This window comes from Momordica charantia (assembly GCF_013281855.1).
Source record: "Momordica charantia cultivar OHB3-1 chromosome 11 unlocalized genomic scaffold, Mcharantia_2.0 BLBB01000011.1, whole genome shotgun sequence".
NCBI lineage: Eukaryota > Viridiplantae > Streptophyta > Magnoliopsida > Cucurbitales > Cucurbitaceae > Momordica > Momordica charantia.
The window spans coordinates 1,494,892-1,508,446 of NW_028275159.1; the positions used below are offsets into that span (position 1 = coordinate 1,494,892).

At 35.8% G+C, this 13,555-nt stretch overlaps 3 protein-coding genes across 3 annotated transcripts; all 3 read right to left on the reverse strand.

Annotated features, from left to right (window-relative positions):
- Window positions 1–1,064: 1,064 nt before the first annotated feature.
- On the reverse strand, window positions 1,065–3,247 carry LOC111018907 (cytochrome P450 CYP82D47). The gene is made up of 2 exons (XM_022295202.2): window positions 2,209–3,247; window positions 1,065–1,839 (listed from the first exon to the last, which is right to left on the reverse strand). Exons 1-2 carry the CDS (start codon window positions 3,139–3,141, stop codon window positions 1,216–1,218), a joined length of 1,557 nt encoding a protein of 518 aa, XP_022150894.1. The 5' UTR covers window positions 3,142–3,247; the 3' UTR covers window positions 1,065–1,215.
- A 453-nt stretch (window positions 3,248–3,700) lies between these two features.
- LOC111009252 (cytochrome P450 CYP82D47) lies at window positions 3,701–5,671 on the reverse strand. The gene is made up of 2 exons (XM_022282282.2): window positions 4,540–5,671; window positions 3,701–4,445 (listed from the first exon to the last, which is right to left on the reverse strand). The coding sequence occupies exons 1-2, from the start codon at window positions 5,557–5,559 to the stop codon at window positions 3,822–3,824; spliced, it is 1,644 nt and encodes a 547-aa protein (XP_022137974.1). The 5' UTR covers window positions 5,560–5,671; the 3' UTR covers window positions 3,701–3,821.
- A 5,287-nt stretch (window positions 5,672–10,958) lies between these two features.
- LOC111017857 (strychnine-10-hydroxylase) lies at window positions 10,959–13,205 on the reverse strand. Its single transcript, XM_022293772.2, has 3 exons — window positions 12,664–13,205; window positions 11,925–12,422; window positions 10,959–11,851 (listed from the first exon to the last, which is right to left on the reverse strand). Exons 1-3 carry the CDS (start codon window positions 13,132–13,134, stop codon window positions 11,222–11,224), a joined length of 1,599 nt encoding a protein of 532 aa, XP_022149464.1. The 5' UTR covers window positions 13,135–13,205; the 3' UTR covers window positions 10,959–11,221.
- Between the last annotated feature and the right edge of the window lie 350 nt (window positions 13,206–13,555).

Sequence of the window (13,555 nt, forward strand, 5' to 3'; positions counted from 1 at the left end):
TTATGGAAATAAATAACATAAATGATTTAAATTTAAAAAATGACAACTACTACATGACAGTCGAATACTAAAGTGTGGTGGTCCTATTTTCCATAAAACTATTTAAGAATGAATTAAATATTTTTTTTCTAATATACATGTGTAGATTCGAACTTGCCTGTGAAATTATAGGCACATGTTGGGGAATCAAAATTAGTCTTTACCGTGAAATTTCTTTTTAATTTTTTTCCGCATAAATTCATAAATTTCTAGATTTCTCTCTTCATTATTTACTATTACTTATCCTTAAAAAAATTTCTATCACTATATATTTTTTTAATATATCACTCTTATTTTTCTCCCTCTAAAAATTTTGATATTTTTAACTAAATTTTTTCTTGTTCAATTTTTAAAGATTTTTTTCTACTTTTCCTTATTATAAATTTCTTTTATCTTTCAATTTATTGGGTTATCTAACGTGTCTTTTCTCTCCATTTTACGCTCTTTAAAATTTTATATTTTTGTCTTTAACTTTTCTCTCACTAGTTTTTTTCTAACTTTTCTTTCTCTCCAATTTTTTCTCTTTAAAATTTTGTGGGATCCGCTCCAAGAACAGTGAAGGGATTTCCACCATATCTTGATCCTGTTCACATTACATTTTCTAAGTAATTACTATATCTTTTATTAACAGTTTTACAAAATTGAAAATTAAAAACTAATTATTTTTTAAAACTAGTTATTAATAGTAAAAATAGATTTTCAGTAAAGTAAATATAAATTATATATATTTATTACTATTTATTTAATTCAAAAATAAATAAAATTAATTATAAACCTGTAATTTTTTTTCTGCGAAGAACTCATTAAGTACTTAATAATTCCTCAACTGGAACATGGAGGTGTGGAGACAGAGACTAAAAATGTCAGTGAAGATGAGGATGGAAAAATAATTTCTATCTATTCTCTTTTATCCTACGACCTAAGATGACCCACTTATTCTTAATTTGATGCTACTTGTTTAAATTTGTATGTAAGATTCTAAAAAGAAATTGTAATACCCATTAAAGATGATATTCTAATACCCATTAAAGATGATAATTAGGATGAACTGATTTCCACTAAACATCTCGCATACATACATTGTTTACTATAACTAGATGTATAAAAGAAAAAGACATAGTTTCTTATTTACTTTTCATTTCAAGCATATACTTTTTTCGTGACTTTATCATGGAATTATTCATAAATTTGAGCAGAAAGACGTTGAGATAAAACAACCTCAAGTGGTGTTTTTCTGGTAATGTTTAATCCGGCGCTCTCTTCCATATTGAGTGGTTCTTCGGATGGACGTTTAATTTCAAAACCATGAAGTAGTTTTGCAAGCGTCAAGTGCATAACTTGAATGGCAAATGACATTCCAGGACAAATTCTTCGACCAGCTCCAAAAGGTATCAATTGGGGATTTTGTCCTTTAACATCAAAATTCTTTTGACTTGTTATAAACCTCTCTGGACAAAATTCACCAGGATTCTCCCACACAAGTGGATCTCTTTGGAGCTTATGAAGATTCACAAACAGTCGTGTACCTATTGGGATGTGATACCCTGCAACAGTACAATCTTCTATAGATTCATGAGGGACTGAGAGCGGTGCCGCTAGGTACAAACGCAATGTTTCCTTCACAACAGCTTGGAGATATATCAGATTTTTTATATCGGATTCATTCACTTGTCTTTCTCTCCCAACCTGTTCGTCTAATTCAAGTTGGACCTTCTTGAGTGCTTCTTCGTTATTGAGGAGTAAAGAAAGAGCCCATGTCATTTCTACCGATGTAGTGTGAAATCCACCCAATATCAAAGCCTACATGAGTTTCAACTTAAATTCAATTATTTGGAATCTTCCACCACTTTGTTTGAAAATTAAAATTTAGAAAAAATTACAAGTTTAGTCTTTGAAATATTCGGAGTGTGTCTAATTAAATCCATGAATTTTAGAAAGTGTCTATAATCTCTAAATATTGTGTCTAATATCTTCGTAACCTTTAAGACTGTATCTTAATAAGTCCCTAAACTTTAAAAGTGTGGATACCTTTTAATTTTGTGTTTAATATCTCTCTTATCTATTTGTCATTTTGTTTTACATTCATAGACTTTAGACAAACCTTCCATCTTAATTTTGTGTCTAATAAATTAGATATTTATTAGATACAAAATAAAAGTTCATCCCTACCAAACACGTAGCTTTAGCGACGGTATCGACATCGTAGCCGGAAAGTTCATCATCCTTAACGGTAGACAACATCACGTCCATGAAGTCGTGCTCCTCCATCTCCACTCCATCAAAACTGTTCCTCTCCCGATGCTCTTTCAGCCATTTATCAAGCACCTCATCAAGCACCTTCGCCGTGTTCCTCATAGCCTTCTCATACCCTCCCAAATCCAACCAACTCAGAAACGGAAACGAATCCGACGGAATAAATGCCCCAAACAAATCAAAGAAATCACTCAAAGCCTTGTGATACTGCTCCCCACCGCTGCCCTCAAAAGCAGTGGAGAACCGCTTTCCAACCACGATCCTGAATATCGTGTTCAGCGTTATGTCCCCAAACCACGTCGTCATCTCCACCAACGCTTTCCCGCCGCCTCCTTCGTTGATCACACATAATTCATTCAGTCTCTTAATCGAACTCTCAACCTCCGATTTTCTGATGTGTTGGAGCTTCTCCAAACGGTGGTTCGCCAGGACTTCCAGCGTCACAATTTTGGGCACGTGTTTCCAGTGCGAACCGTACGGGCTTGTTCCGAACATGGCGTATTCGTAGCCGAGGAGCTTTGCGGCGGCAACTTTGGGGCGGGATGCGAACTTTTTGTCGTTGGTCGTAAAGCACTCCCTTGATATTTCCCAGCCGCTCACCACCAGGGCTCTGTGCATGCCGAATCTTAACATGAAGATTGGGCCATGAGCGTCGGCCATTCTGCCCAAGGTTGCGTGAGCTGGCTCTTTCCCGCTTAGTAGATGGAGGTGGCCGATCACCGGCCAGCCACCGCCGGCTTCCGGTGGCAGATTCTTCCGACGAGTGCCGAATCTTGAGGATATGGTGAAGAGAGCGTAGAAGAGAAAGAGGAGGGCTAGGATTGCAGCGGATACGTGAGGAAATTCCATTTTTGGTGAGTGAATATGGTTTGCGTTTGGAGATGAGGGAAAGATTTATGAGTTAGAACTTTGAAGTCACGATTATTGGGAGATAAGGTGAAATATTGAGTGGCCCAGGATAAGATAGGCTGATTGAAGGCATGGGTTCCCATATGTACTTTTTCCTCGAGTTTATAATTAAAATAATATATTTGTTAAAGTTTTTTTCTTTTTCTAATGTAATTTTGCATTTTAAATTTTCAACTATTTGGATAATTAATTTATGAAAAATATTTAGCTCCTTAAAATTAAAGATATTGGTAAATATTCACATTATTTTTTTAATTTTTGCGTGCCTCTCTCTTAATTTTTAAATATTTAATGATGTTAAAAGATGAGATAATTTCAAAGAAATCAAGTCTTTTCCGTTATAAAATAGTTTTTTAAAACATCCTTAAAATATAGGTTGGATGGCTTGAGGCTTTAAAGAATATTCTTGAGATCTTAACTTCAAGTCATAAGAAATGCAACTTTACCGAGAAATAACCCTTGCCCATATACGAGTAAATTTTTTTTTTGTATATAATAATATGGTAAGAAGATTTCAAATTTAAAAAGAACATGCATGGTTTAATCAACCTTTTGTCATAGGAAACAAACCTAATTTTTTTACTTAACTTTGTTTTCTAATTACATTATTTGTTTATGTATCATTCATAAACTCGGACAGAAAGGCGTGGAGTTATAATAACTTGAAGTGGGGTCTTTTTAGTATTGTTCAACCCAACACTCTCCTCCATATTGAGTGGTTCTTCAGACGGGCGACAAATGTCAAACTCATGAAGTAGTTTTGCAAGTATCAAATACATAGCTTGGATGGCAAATGACATTCCAGGACATATTCTTCGACCAGCTCCAAACGGTATCAATTGAGGATTTTGTCCTTTAACATCAAAATTCTTTTGACTTGTCAAAAACCTCTCTGGACAAAACTCATTCGGATTCTCCCAAACAAGTGGGTCTCGTTGGAGCTTATGAAGATTCACCAATAATCGTGTCCCTGCGGAGACGTAATACCCAGCAACAGTAACATCTTCCAAAGATTCGTGAGGAACTGAGAGTGGGGCTGCTGGGTACATACGCAACGTTTCCTTTACAACCGCTTGAAGATATATTAAATTCTTCATATCTGAGTCCTCCACTTGTCTTTCTCTTCCAACATGTTCGTCTAATTCAAATTGGACCTTTTTAAGCGCTCCTTCATCATTTAGAAGCAAAGAAAGACCCCATGTGAGTTCTGTTGTGGTAGTGTCAAATCCACCCAATATCAAAGCCTACACAAAATTGAGATTATTGTTCAAGATGAACTTAGTTTTCAAACTAAAATGTTTATGGAGAAATCCATTTAAAACTTATGTATATGCATACCAAACATGTAGCTTTGGTGACTGTATCGGCATCGTAGTCAGAAAATTCTTCATCCTTAACCGTAGACAACATCACGTCCATGAAATCCAGCCCCTGATCCATTTCCATTCCACTTGAAATTCTCCTCTGTTTATGCTCTGTGAGCCATTTCTCAAGCACCTCATCCAACACCTTGGCCGTCTTCTTCATGGCCTTCTCATAACCTCCCAAATCCAACCAACTCAGAAACGGGAAAGAATCCGACGGAACAAATGCCCCAAACAAATAAAGAAAATCCCTCAACGCCTTCTGGTACTGCTCCCCACTGCTGCCTTCAAAAGCAGTGGAGAATCGCTTTCCAACCACCATCCTAAATATCGTGTTCAAAGTCACTTCTCCAAACCACGCCTTCATCTCCACCAACACTTTTTTGTTGACGCATAACTCATGCAGTCTCTTAATGGAGCTCTCAACCTCCGATCTTCTGATGTGCTGGAGCTTCTCCAAACGGTGGTTGGCCAGGACTTCAAGCGTCGCAATTTTGCGCACGTGTTTCCAGTGGGAACCGTAAGGGCTTGTTCCGAACATGGCGTATTCGTAGCCGAGGAGCTTTGCGGCGGCGAGTTTGGGGCGGGATGCGAATTTTTTGTCGTTGGTCGTAAAGCATTCCCTTGCTATTTCCCAACCGCTCACGACCAAGGCTCTATGCGTACCCAATTTTAACATGAAGATTGGGCCGTGAGCGTCGGCCATTTTGCCCAACGTTGTGTGAGCTGGCTCTTTTCCACTTAGTTGATGGAGGTGGCCGATCACCGGCCACCCACCGCCGGCCTCCGGTGGCAGATTCTTCCGACGACTAACGAACCTTGTGGGTATGGTGAAGAGAGCATAGAAGAAGAAGAGAAGGGCAAAGATTGTTGCAGCGGATACGTGAAGAAAATCCATTTGGGTGAGTGAATGAATGGTTGGTGATTCTGATTGGAGATGAGGGAAAGATTTATGGGTTTGAACTTTGAAGTGGAATATCAGCGGCTGATTCATCTTTACAAATTTACAACAGCTTTTTTTAATGTTTGAAGAAATTACGTCTTTTCCTTCCTTAATTCAACCCTTTGTCATTTATCTCGCTAGAGCCTATGGCGTGACAACTCCAACTTCTGACCCAATACCAATGCTACATTCACTAATTGAGCATCTTTATTGCTCCAACAGTGATGTCTAGGCAGTCAACTTAATTTGAATAATAACTCGATTATTGGTTTTTTTTTTTGTTTGACAAATAACTTGATTATTGTTAACTCACATATTTATGGTCAAAAAATATTTTTGTGGGTTAGAATTATCACCCTCACATGCTTGCTCTACTAATTAATGTCTAGATTGAGCTATATGTCCAGCTGAGTAATGTCCAGCTGAGTAAAGGTAATCTTGTGCACCTAGTGTCTTGGGGGCTACTTTACCGACACTTAACTCCTTTTAATAATAAGGAGCAATCTTATCATCATCACTCATAATATTTGAAAAAAATACAATTTTTAAATGATGGTTAGGACAACATTTGATCCTTGCCGATTAGTTTGTATGGGTAACCTCAACGCCTGTCACGATGTATGAAGTTGTTAGATACAGTGAGGTGTCACCTAAGTCGGCTTAATTTTCGAAATGGTGCTCCCGAGATGTGGAGTCCTTAAACGTGCTTGACCTCATGTATTCAATGTTTTATGTAATTTTTGTTTCCATCATATAATATAAGTTTTGATATTGACATTTGTAGGATAAATTTAAAAAATAAAAATAAAAACCATATTTAGTTACTTATGGTTACGATGATTACCCGATAAACAAAATTGAAAATTTGAAAACCTTCCCGTTGAACTTAAAAGAGAAAGTATAGAACCGTCAGAAATTCAAATTCCACTCCAATTTGTTCCATCTTTTAAAAAAATAAAACTCCCGAACTTGTACGTTATCATTCCTCTTATCTCCAAAATTCTCGTCGCCAAGTGTGAAGATAGTTATTTTTTACATGGTGTGACAGCGAGAGTGTGTGTTTTTTTTAGCAATAGGATGACAAAATGTTAATATAATATACATAGTGGCCCAATTCTATTTCTTTGCTTCATAATTAATGTTGATTACAATGAATCTGAAGTGAAATAATCGAAAGGCAACTAATCTTCTTTTAGTATTCCAAAGAAGTAATTGATTGAGCAGTTGACAGATGATCCAAGGGAACTTTTTATCTTCGGATTTTAAAAAGAATCGGCTAATAAGTGGTTTATTTTGGGTTAGTTACACTCAATAAGGGAAAACCGCTGGCTATTGACAAATTAGTAAGAATCTTTTGCTAACCATCATAAAGCAAGGGAGAATAATGCAAGAAGGATGAAAGATAGAAAAATAGACCACCACTCAAACAAGTGTAAGTCAATAAAAATGAGGAGGAAGAAACAACAATGCATGAGTTATTCCGACTTTGATACCATGTTCAGGATGAATAAACACCATTTAACCAAAAGCTTAAATTAATGGTTCGAGTAAATTTAATTCATATATGAATATCTTAATAAGCCATATTTTTCACAATTAAGAGAGAAATCCACAAAGAAAGAGGGACAATAATGATTTTTTTCTTTTTGTCAAAAGAATAAGTAGTTGTTAACTTTTGAACAATAGTCACAGACAAAGCAAAAATATTGGTAAAATGTCGATGTCGATGGATATTTCTATAAATATTATAAAACTAAAAAATCCGTAAGTTTGAATTATAATACTAAAAAAGCACAAAAGAACCACCGGAAAGAAAAAAAAATAGTTTATTTCATATTTGTTATAATTTGAAAAGAAAAAAGAAGTTTCCTTTTTAATCACTATATTTTTCTTTTAATTTTGCTAGCACATCAATCCAATTACATCACAAACCATTTGTTATCTTCGTTGTACTCCATATTTTTTATTCTTAAAAAAAAACAATCCAATTTCTTTTCAACTAACATAAGATTTTAATGCTAGCCATCAACTAATATAAATCTAAAAATGAAAAAGAAAAAAATAATTTAAAGATTTCAGAGAATATTAGACATTTTTTATATTGACCCATATTCCTTAAAATTAAAAAAGATCAATTAATAAATAAATATTGTGCCCTCCTTAAATAAGTTTTAAAATCTTATTGCTAATATTTATATTCATATTAGTTATTTTTGTTGATTTATATTTTCCTTATATGTCATTTGTATTTTTATAGGATAATGCATGTATCGAAAATATGGAAGTAAAAAAAAAAATGTATCGAAAATATCAATTCTCTTAATATCGATATAGATTGGTGGATACCAGGGTGTGGTCACCGGGCCTGAAAAAAGACCCAGCCTAGGAAAATTAAGATATTATTGTTTGGGCCTGGATCAGATCAGCCCAAAATCTAAATCGGCTTCATCGTCCAGTTTATGGAATTAAGATGAGAAACAGTGCTCCATAACCATTTTTGGAAAGTTCAAATTGAAAATTTTAAACGAAAATGAAAAAAAGTTGAAGATTCAAAAGCTAAGATGGGAATTAAACTTAAAGTAAAAAAAAAAAATTTCTTAATAGGTCTTTAACATTGTTTAATTAGTTTCTATCATCAATTCAAAGTTTACCTGACCAAATTTTTATATTTGTTCAGAAACAAGTCTGATCACCTAATCTCTAAATAGTACAGGCTGTATGATACACGTATAAGCAACGAAAGTAGATGAATCAAGATAAATATTTTGAGAGTAAAATAACCAAAATAAATCAAGGTTGTAAATGTATGGACCAAAATAATATTTAAATGTATCTCTTACTGGTTCTCAACCATTTCCACATGTATACATTTTCTCTCACTGATCTCTCTATGTTACACACTCTCTCTTATTGATTTCATTAGTTACGTTTAAAATTTAATTATTTTATTTTCATGTTTTTTTCGTTTTAATTACTATTCTTTAGAAAATTTTCAAATCTAGAAAATAGATATTAACTATTAAAAAAAAACCCTTCCCAAAAAAAAACAACTATTAAGAAAAACCATGCCAATTGAATTAAAAACACTTGAAATGTTAGACGAGATGAGGAAATATATTATTACAAAACAATTTCAATAGAAACGCTTTTCCACATCCCTCTTAAACATGCTTTTGGAGTGGAAAATTTATGGTACTTCTGCTTGTGTGATTTATTACATGTCATATCAACATCACATGAATATTGTAAAATCGAATACTATTACAAAATTATTTATAAAGGAAAATTATTGTGTGACATAATACTCCCGCATGGTCCTAATTTTTTTTTTCTTCGGTACACAGCCAGGCCATAACTATCAGGAATAGAGACCAAATCAACGTGGAAGTAGCCAATTTGAGCCATGAAGGCGAGAAGGTAACTATGGGGTGACCAACACATTGAGGGGCGTCACTTTCTCTGTTGCCATTCCAAAACCCTCTAACATATCAATTGGTTTGCCGGTTAGATTCCTCACATTAAATGAGTGTAAAAATGCAGCGAGAGTAAAGTGCAGCATATTTGAAGTCCAAAACAAACTCCAGGACATACTCTTCATCTGCTCCCAAACGGAAACAACTCGAAGTGATTCCCTTTCAAATCCACATCTTTGTGGGTTGTCAAGAACCGATTTGGCTTGAATTCAAGTGGATCGGGCCACACTCGTGGGTCGGTTTGGATCTTCCAGATGTTTGGCATCAACTGGGTACCTTTAGGGATGGAGTACCCTGCAACCACGCAATCAATGAGGAACTCGCACGGTCCCAAAAGAGGTGTTGCTGGATACAATCGCAACGTCTCTTTAATTATGGCTTGCATTGTAAACAAGCTTGCTTATGTCAGACTTGTGTACTTGCCTGTGTCTACCAACCATTGCATCAAGCTCCTGTTACGCCCTCTCCAAAGTATGTGGGTTGTTTAGCATTAACGATATTGTCCATGTTAGAGTCACTGTGGTGCTTTCAGTTCTATTGTGGAAAAAGTTTTTTCCTTAAATAAAATTAATTATAAATTTGGTTCAATTAATTTTTTTTAAGTTGTGTTTATTTAGTTAGTACAACTTAAAATATTTCATATATGTTTGAAATTAATTTTAAAAGTTGTGTCTATTATAGATTTTTGAACGTTCAATTATTGTTTAAGAGGTATGTATGTCATCAATTTCGTTACTTAAATTGACTTTACCAGATTCCTAAACTAAATAATAAGTCCTCGTCACTTAATTTTTAAATAGTATAGACACAGTGTGACATTCATAAACAATAAATGAAAGGTTTAGAGTCTTATTTGTAAATTTTAAAGTTTAAAACCAAAGTTGTGGTTTTGATAATAGTATTCTATCCTAACAACGAAGCTTCTCGCCATCAAATAACAAAAGGAGAGAATACATAAAATCTACATTTTTTTTATAATTCAAAGATAAAATTTGGCTCCTCAAGCAACCTTGTCCTAACTACCATTAAATATTTGACAAATCATTATTTTTTAAATTAAATTTGTTGTCAAATTTGTAATGGTGGTAAGGACAAGGTTGCTCCTTACTAGTGAGAAATCATGTTTTATCCTAATCCAAATAATCACATGTCCTCCGATCCCTTGTTCTCTTCCAACCAACCTTGAAGAATCGAATCCATGCGTTTGGCCATTTTCTTTATCATTTCGACGTTTCCATCAAATCCTAGCCGTCAGATGGGAGGAAAATAATCGCTCAATAAGCCTCTACCTATATCTTTCTAATATGCTAAACTTTAAAGGGTGTCTATATAGATACCTAAAAAAGATCTTAATACGTCCATAAACATTTTGAATGTTTAATAAGTATCTATCATTAATTCAAAATTAATATTATCAAATTCTTATATCTGTCCAGAATAAGTCAGGTTAACTAATCTCTAAATAATATATGCCTACGTGACATGTGTAAACAATGAAGATTTTAATTTAAAGACAAAATAGATATACCAATGTTGCAGCTTTAATAATAGTCTCGCCAATATTATTTAAATTTAAAGACAAACGAGAACGGATCGAGAGCGAGATTAAGAAGAGAGAGAAAGTGTGTGGCAAGGGGTGGCGGCCGCAGGAGATGGAGACGAGAGATTTGAGATATTTTAAGGATTTTAGATTAAAGAGGAGAATATTGGAGGGGAGATCACGAACAGCGAGAAGGGAGAATGGCCGATCATTTACCAATGGGCTGACATCAACTATTAGAAAAGATAATATTACCCCTTGTTAAAAGGCTATTCAACCTAAAATCCCACAAATTTCTGTTCTTTGAAGAACGCTTTTATTTCAATTTTTTAAATCGTCTCACTCATTTCTCTACCCCTCTCCATATATCATGTGTAGTTTTCTTTCGTTCACCCTTTTAATTAGGAACAACCTTCCTTAAAAAAAAAAAACCAAACTACAAAATACTTTTTTATTACATATTTTTCACCAGGTAATACGACATCAATAACATTCCTAATAAGGTTTTTTTTAGTAAAACATGTGAAGGTAGGGGATCGAACTCACAACCTCTCGGTTGGACATATATGCCAATTACTGCTGAGTTATATTCGCTTTGACAACATTTCTTATAAATTAAATGTTTGAATTCCTATTGTGATAATATTAAATATTTCTACCATCTTACCGGTACATAATAAATCTTTCTATATGGAAATAACTATATTAGAGTATGAAGGTGAGAAAGCAACCGTGGGGTGACTACAACATTGAGAGGCAAAAATTTTTCGTTTGCCATTCCAAAAACCTCCGACATATCAATCGTGTTGCTCGTCACGTTTTTCACATCAAACGACTGTAAAAACCCAGCTAGAGTAAAGTGCACCATTTGAAGGCCAAACGCGACTCCAGGACACCCTCTTCGTCCGCTCCCAAAGGGAATCAACTCGAAATCATTCCCTTTCACATCCACTTCCTTGTGGGTTGTTAGAAACCGCTCTGGCTTGAATTTAAGCGGATCAGGCCACACTCGTGGGTCAACTTGGATCTTCCAGATGTTTGGGATCAGTTGAGTACCTTTAGGAACAAAATAGCCACCCACAACACAATCCTTATAAAATTCGCGAGGACCCAATAGAGGCCCTGCCGGGTATAGCCGCATCGTTTCTTTAACTATAGCCTGTAAATAACTGAGCTTGGATATGTCGGACTCGTTCACTCGTCTATCTCTTCCCACCACTGCATCCAGCTCTTGATATGCCTTTTCTAGGGCATGCGGGTTGTTCAGTAGTAATGACATCGCCCATGTTAGAGTTACTGTGCTGCTTTCAGTTCCACCTGCAATCATATTCTGCACATATATTCACATGAGTCTTTGGTTGAGTACTAGAAAAGGTAACATAATTAAAGAACAGGGGTAGTACCAAAGTTGTGGCTTTGGTAATGATATCGCCATTGTACTGACTTGGAAGCTGGTTGGCATCATATAAGGAAAGGAGAGAAACCATAAAGTCTCCATTTTTTTTAGCCAAACCATAAGCTCTGTTCTTCTTGTGGTCCTGCAGCCATCCTTCAAGAATGGCATCAATTCGTTTGGCTATTTTCTCCATGGCCTTCACTTGTCCGTCAAATCCCAACTGTGCAACCACAGGAATGAAGTCCCTCAATATTCCTTGGCCCATCAAACGGAACGACTCCCTAATCGCCATCTGCAACTCTTTTGCCTCTGCTTCTCCTCCCAACGCATTCGGGCCGACGCATCGTTTTCCGATAATGATCTTCAGAAGCATATTCATAACCACATCCCCGAACCAACCCTTCAACTCTACCGGTATCTGGCCCGATTCGTTCCTTTGGACGACCCATTTCGCGTGCAGCTCTGTCAACGACATGTCGACCTCACCAAACATGATGTTCTTAACCTGTGTTAAGAATATAGTACCATAATAATAACAACAACAACAACTCAATTTGATTGTTGAAAAGGTGACCGTTAATTATTTTTGTAAAAATTTTATGTTTTGTATTTCGAACATTTATTTTCTATTTAATTTTATCGTAGACTTAAGTTATCTGGTTAATTGTGAAAAGATAAAGAGATTAATGAATGTTGATAATATATAAACTATCTCTCATGGTTAATTAGTTCAATAGTAGGTTCACCTCTTGAACGCGTGGGTTGGAGAGGAGCTCGAGATGAGTTATTTTACGCATCTCCCGCCAGTAAGGGCCGTAGGAAGCCAACCCAAACATGGCGAAGTCGTAGGAGAAATGCTTGGAGACCGACAGCTCTGGGCGGGACGCCGCGGCGGCATCGTTAATGCACATGCTTTCTTTGGCCATCTCCCAGTTGCTCACCACGAGCGCGGACCGGGAGCCGAGCTGTAAGCGGAAGATTGGCCCATATTTGTCGGCCATGGCTCCAAGAGTGTGGTGGGGGAGCTTCGCATTGTGGAGGAGGTGGAGGTGGCCGATTACGGGCCACGCACCCGGCGGCGAAGGGGCCAGCTTCCGCTGATCCTGCCGCTTTCGACATAAATAATAATAACAGACAATGAAGATCAGGAAAATTGCTGCTATGCAAATTGGGCCATAACAACTACAAGAGGCGAATTTGAAGGGGTTCATATTCATATATTATCTGCTTGGCAGATTGGAGAATTGATTAACTGTTGGGAAAGATAATAGACTGGTAGTTGTTGTTTTTGGATTCCCATTCGTGATTTTATAATGCCATGCCACTAAAAGCCAAACAGTTCTAATTAATATCCACCGCACAAAATTAAGCAAAAGGACAGTAGTTTGACAAGGCTCCAGTCTCCCACGATAAACACGCACTATGGGGATGAGTTCAGAAGTGACGTCTTATAAGCAAATGCATGCCTCCTACTCGCGACCACAAAAGATTGACAACTCATGATTTTTTAAAATAAAAATCTTTTATCTTTCTATTTCCCTATTTTAATTATCAAACATTTAAATAAATACTCGACCCTCCACTAATAGCTAGTAGAAATGAATCTTATCCTCGTCACAATTAAATATCTAATAATTA

Coding starts and splice junctions, on each gene's coding strand:
- LOC111018907 (XM_022295202.2), bottom strand. CDS start 3,141: ATGGAATTTCCTCACGTATCCGCTGCAATCCTAGCCCTCCTCTTTCTC. Junction 1,840..2,208: donor TCGCTAAAGCTACGTGTTTG/GTAGGGATGAAC, acceptor AAACTCATGTAG/GCTTTGATATTGGGTGGATT.
- LOC111009252 (XM_022282282.2), bottom strand. CDS start 5,559: ATGAATCAGCCGCTGATATTCCACTTCAAAGTTCAAACCCATAAATCT. Junction 4,446..4,539: donor TCACCAAAGCTACATGTTTG/GTATGCATATAC, acceptor AATTTTGTGTAG/GCTTTGATATTGGGTGGATT.
- LOC111017857 (XM_022293772.2), bottom strand. CDS start 13,134: ATGAATATGAACCCCTTCAAATTCGCCTCTTGTAGTTGTTATGGCCCA. Junction 12,423..12,663: donor CCAACCCACGCGTTCAAGAG/GTGAACCTACTA, acceptor TTCTTAACACAG/GTTAAGAACATCATGTTTGG. Junction 11,852..11,924: donor TTACCAAAGCCACAACTTTG/GTACTACCCCTG, acceptor ATATATGTGCAG/AATATGATTGCAGGTGGAAC.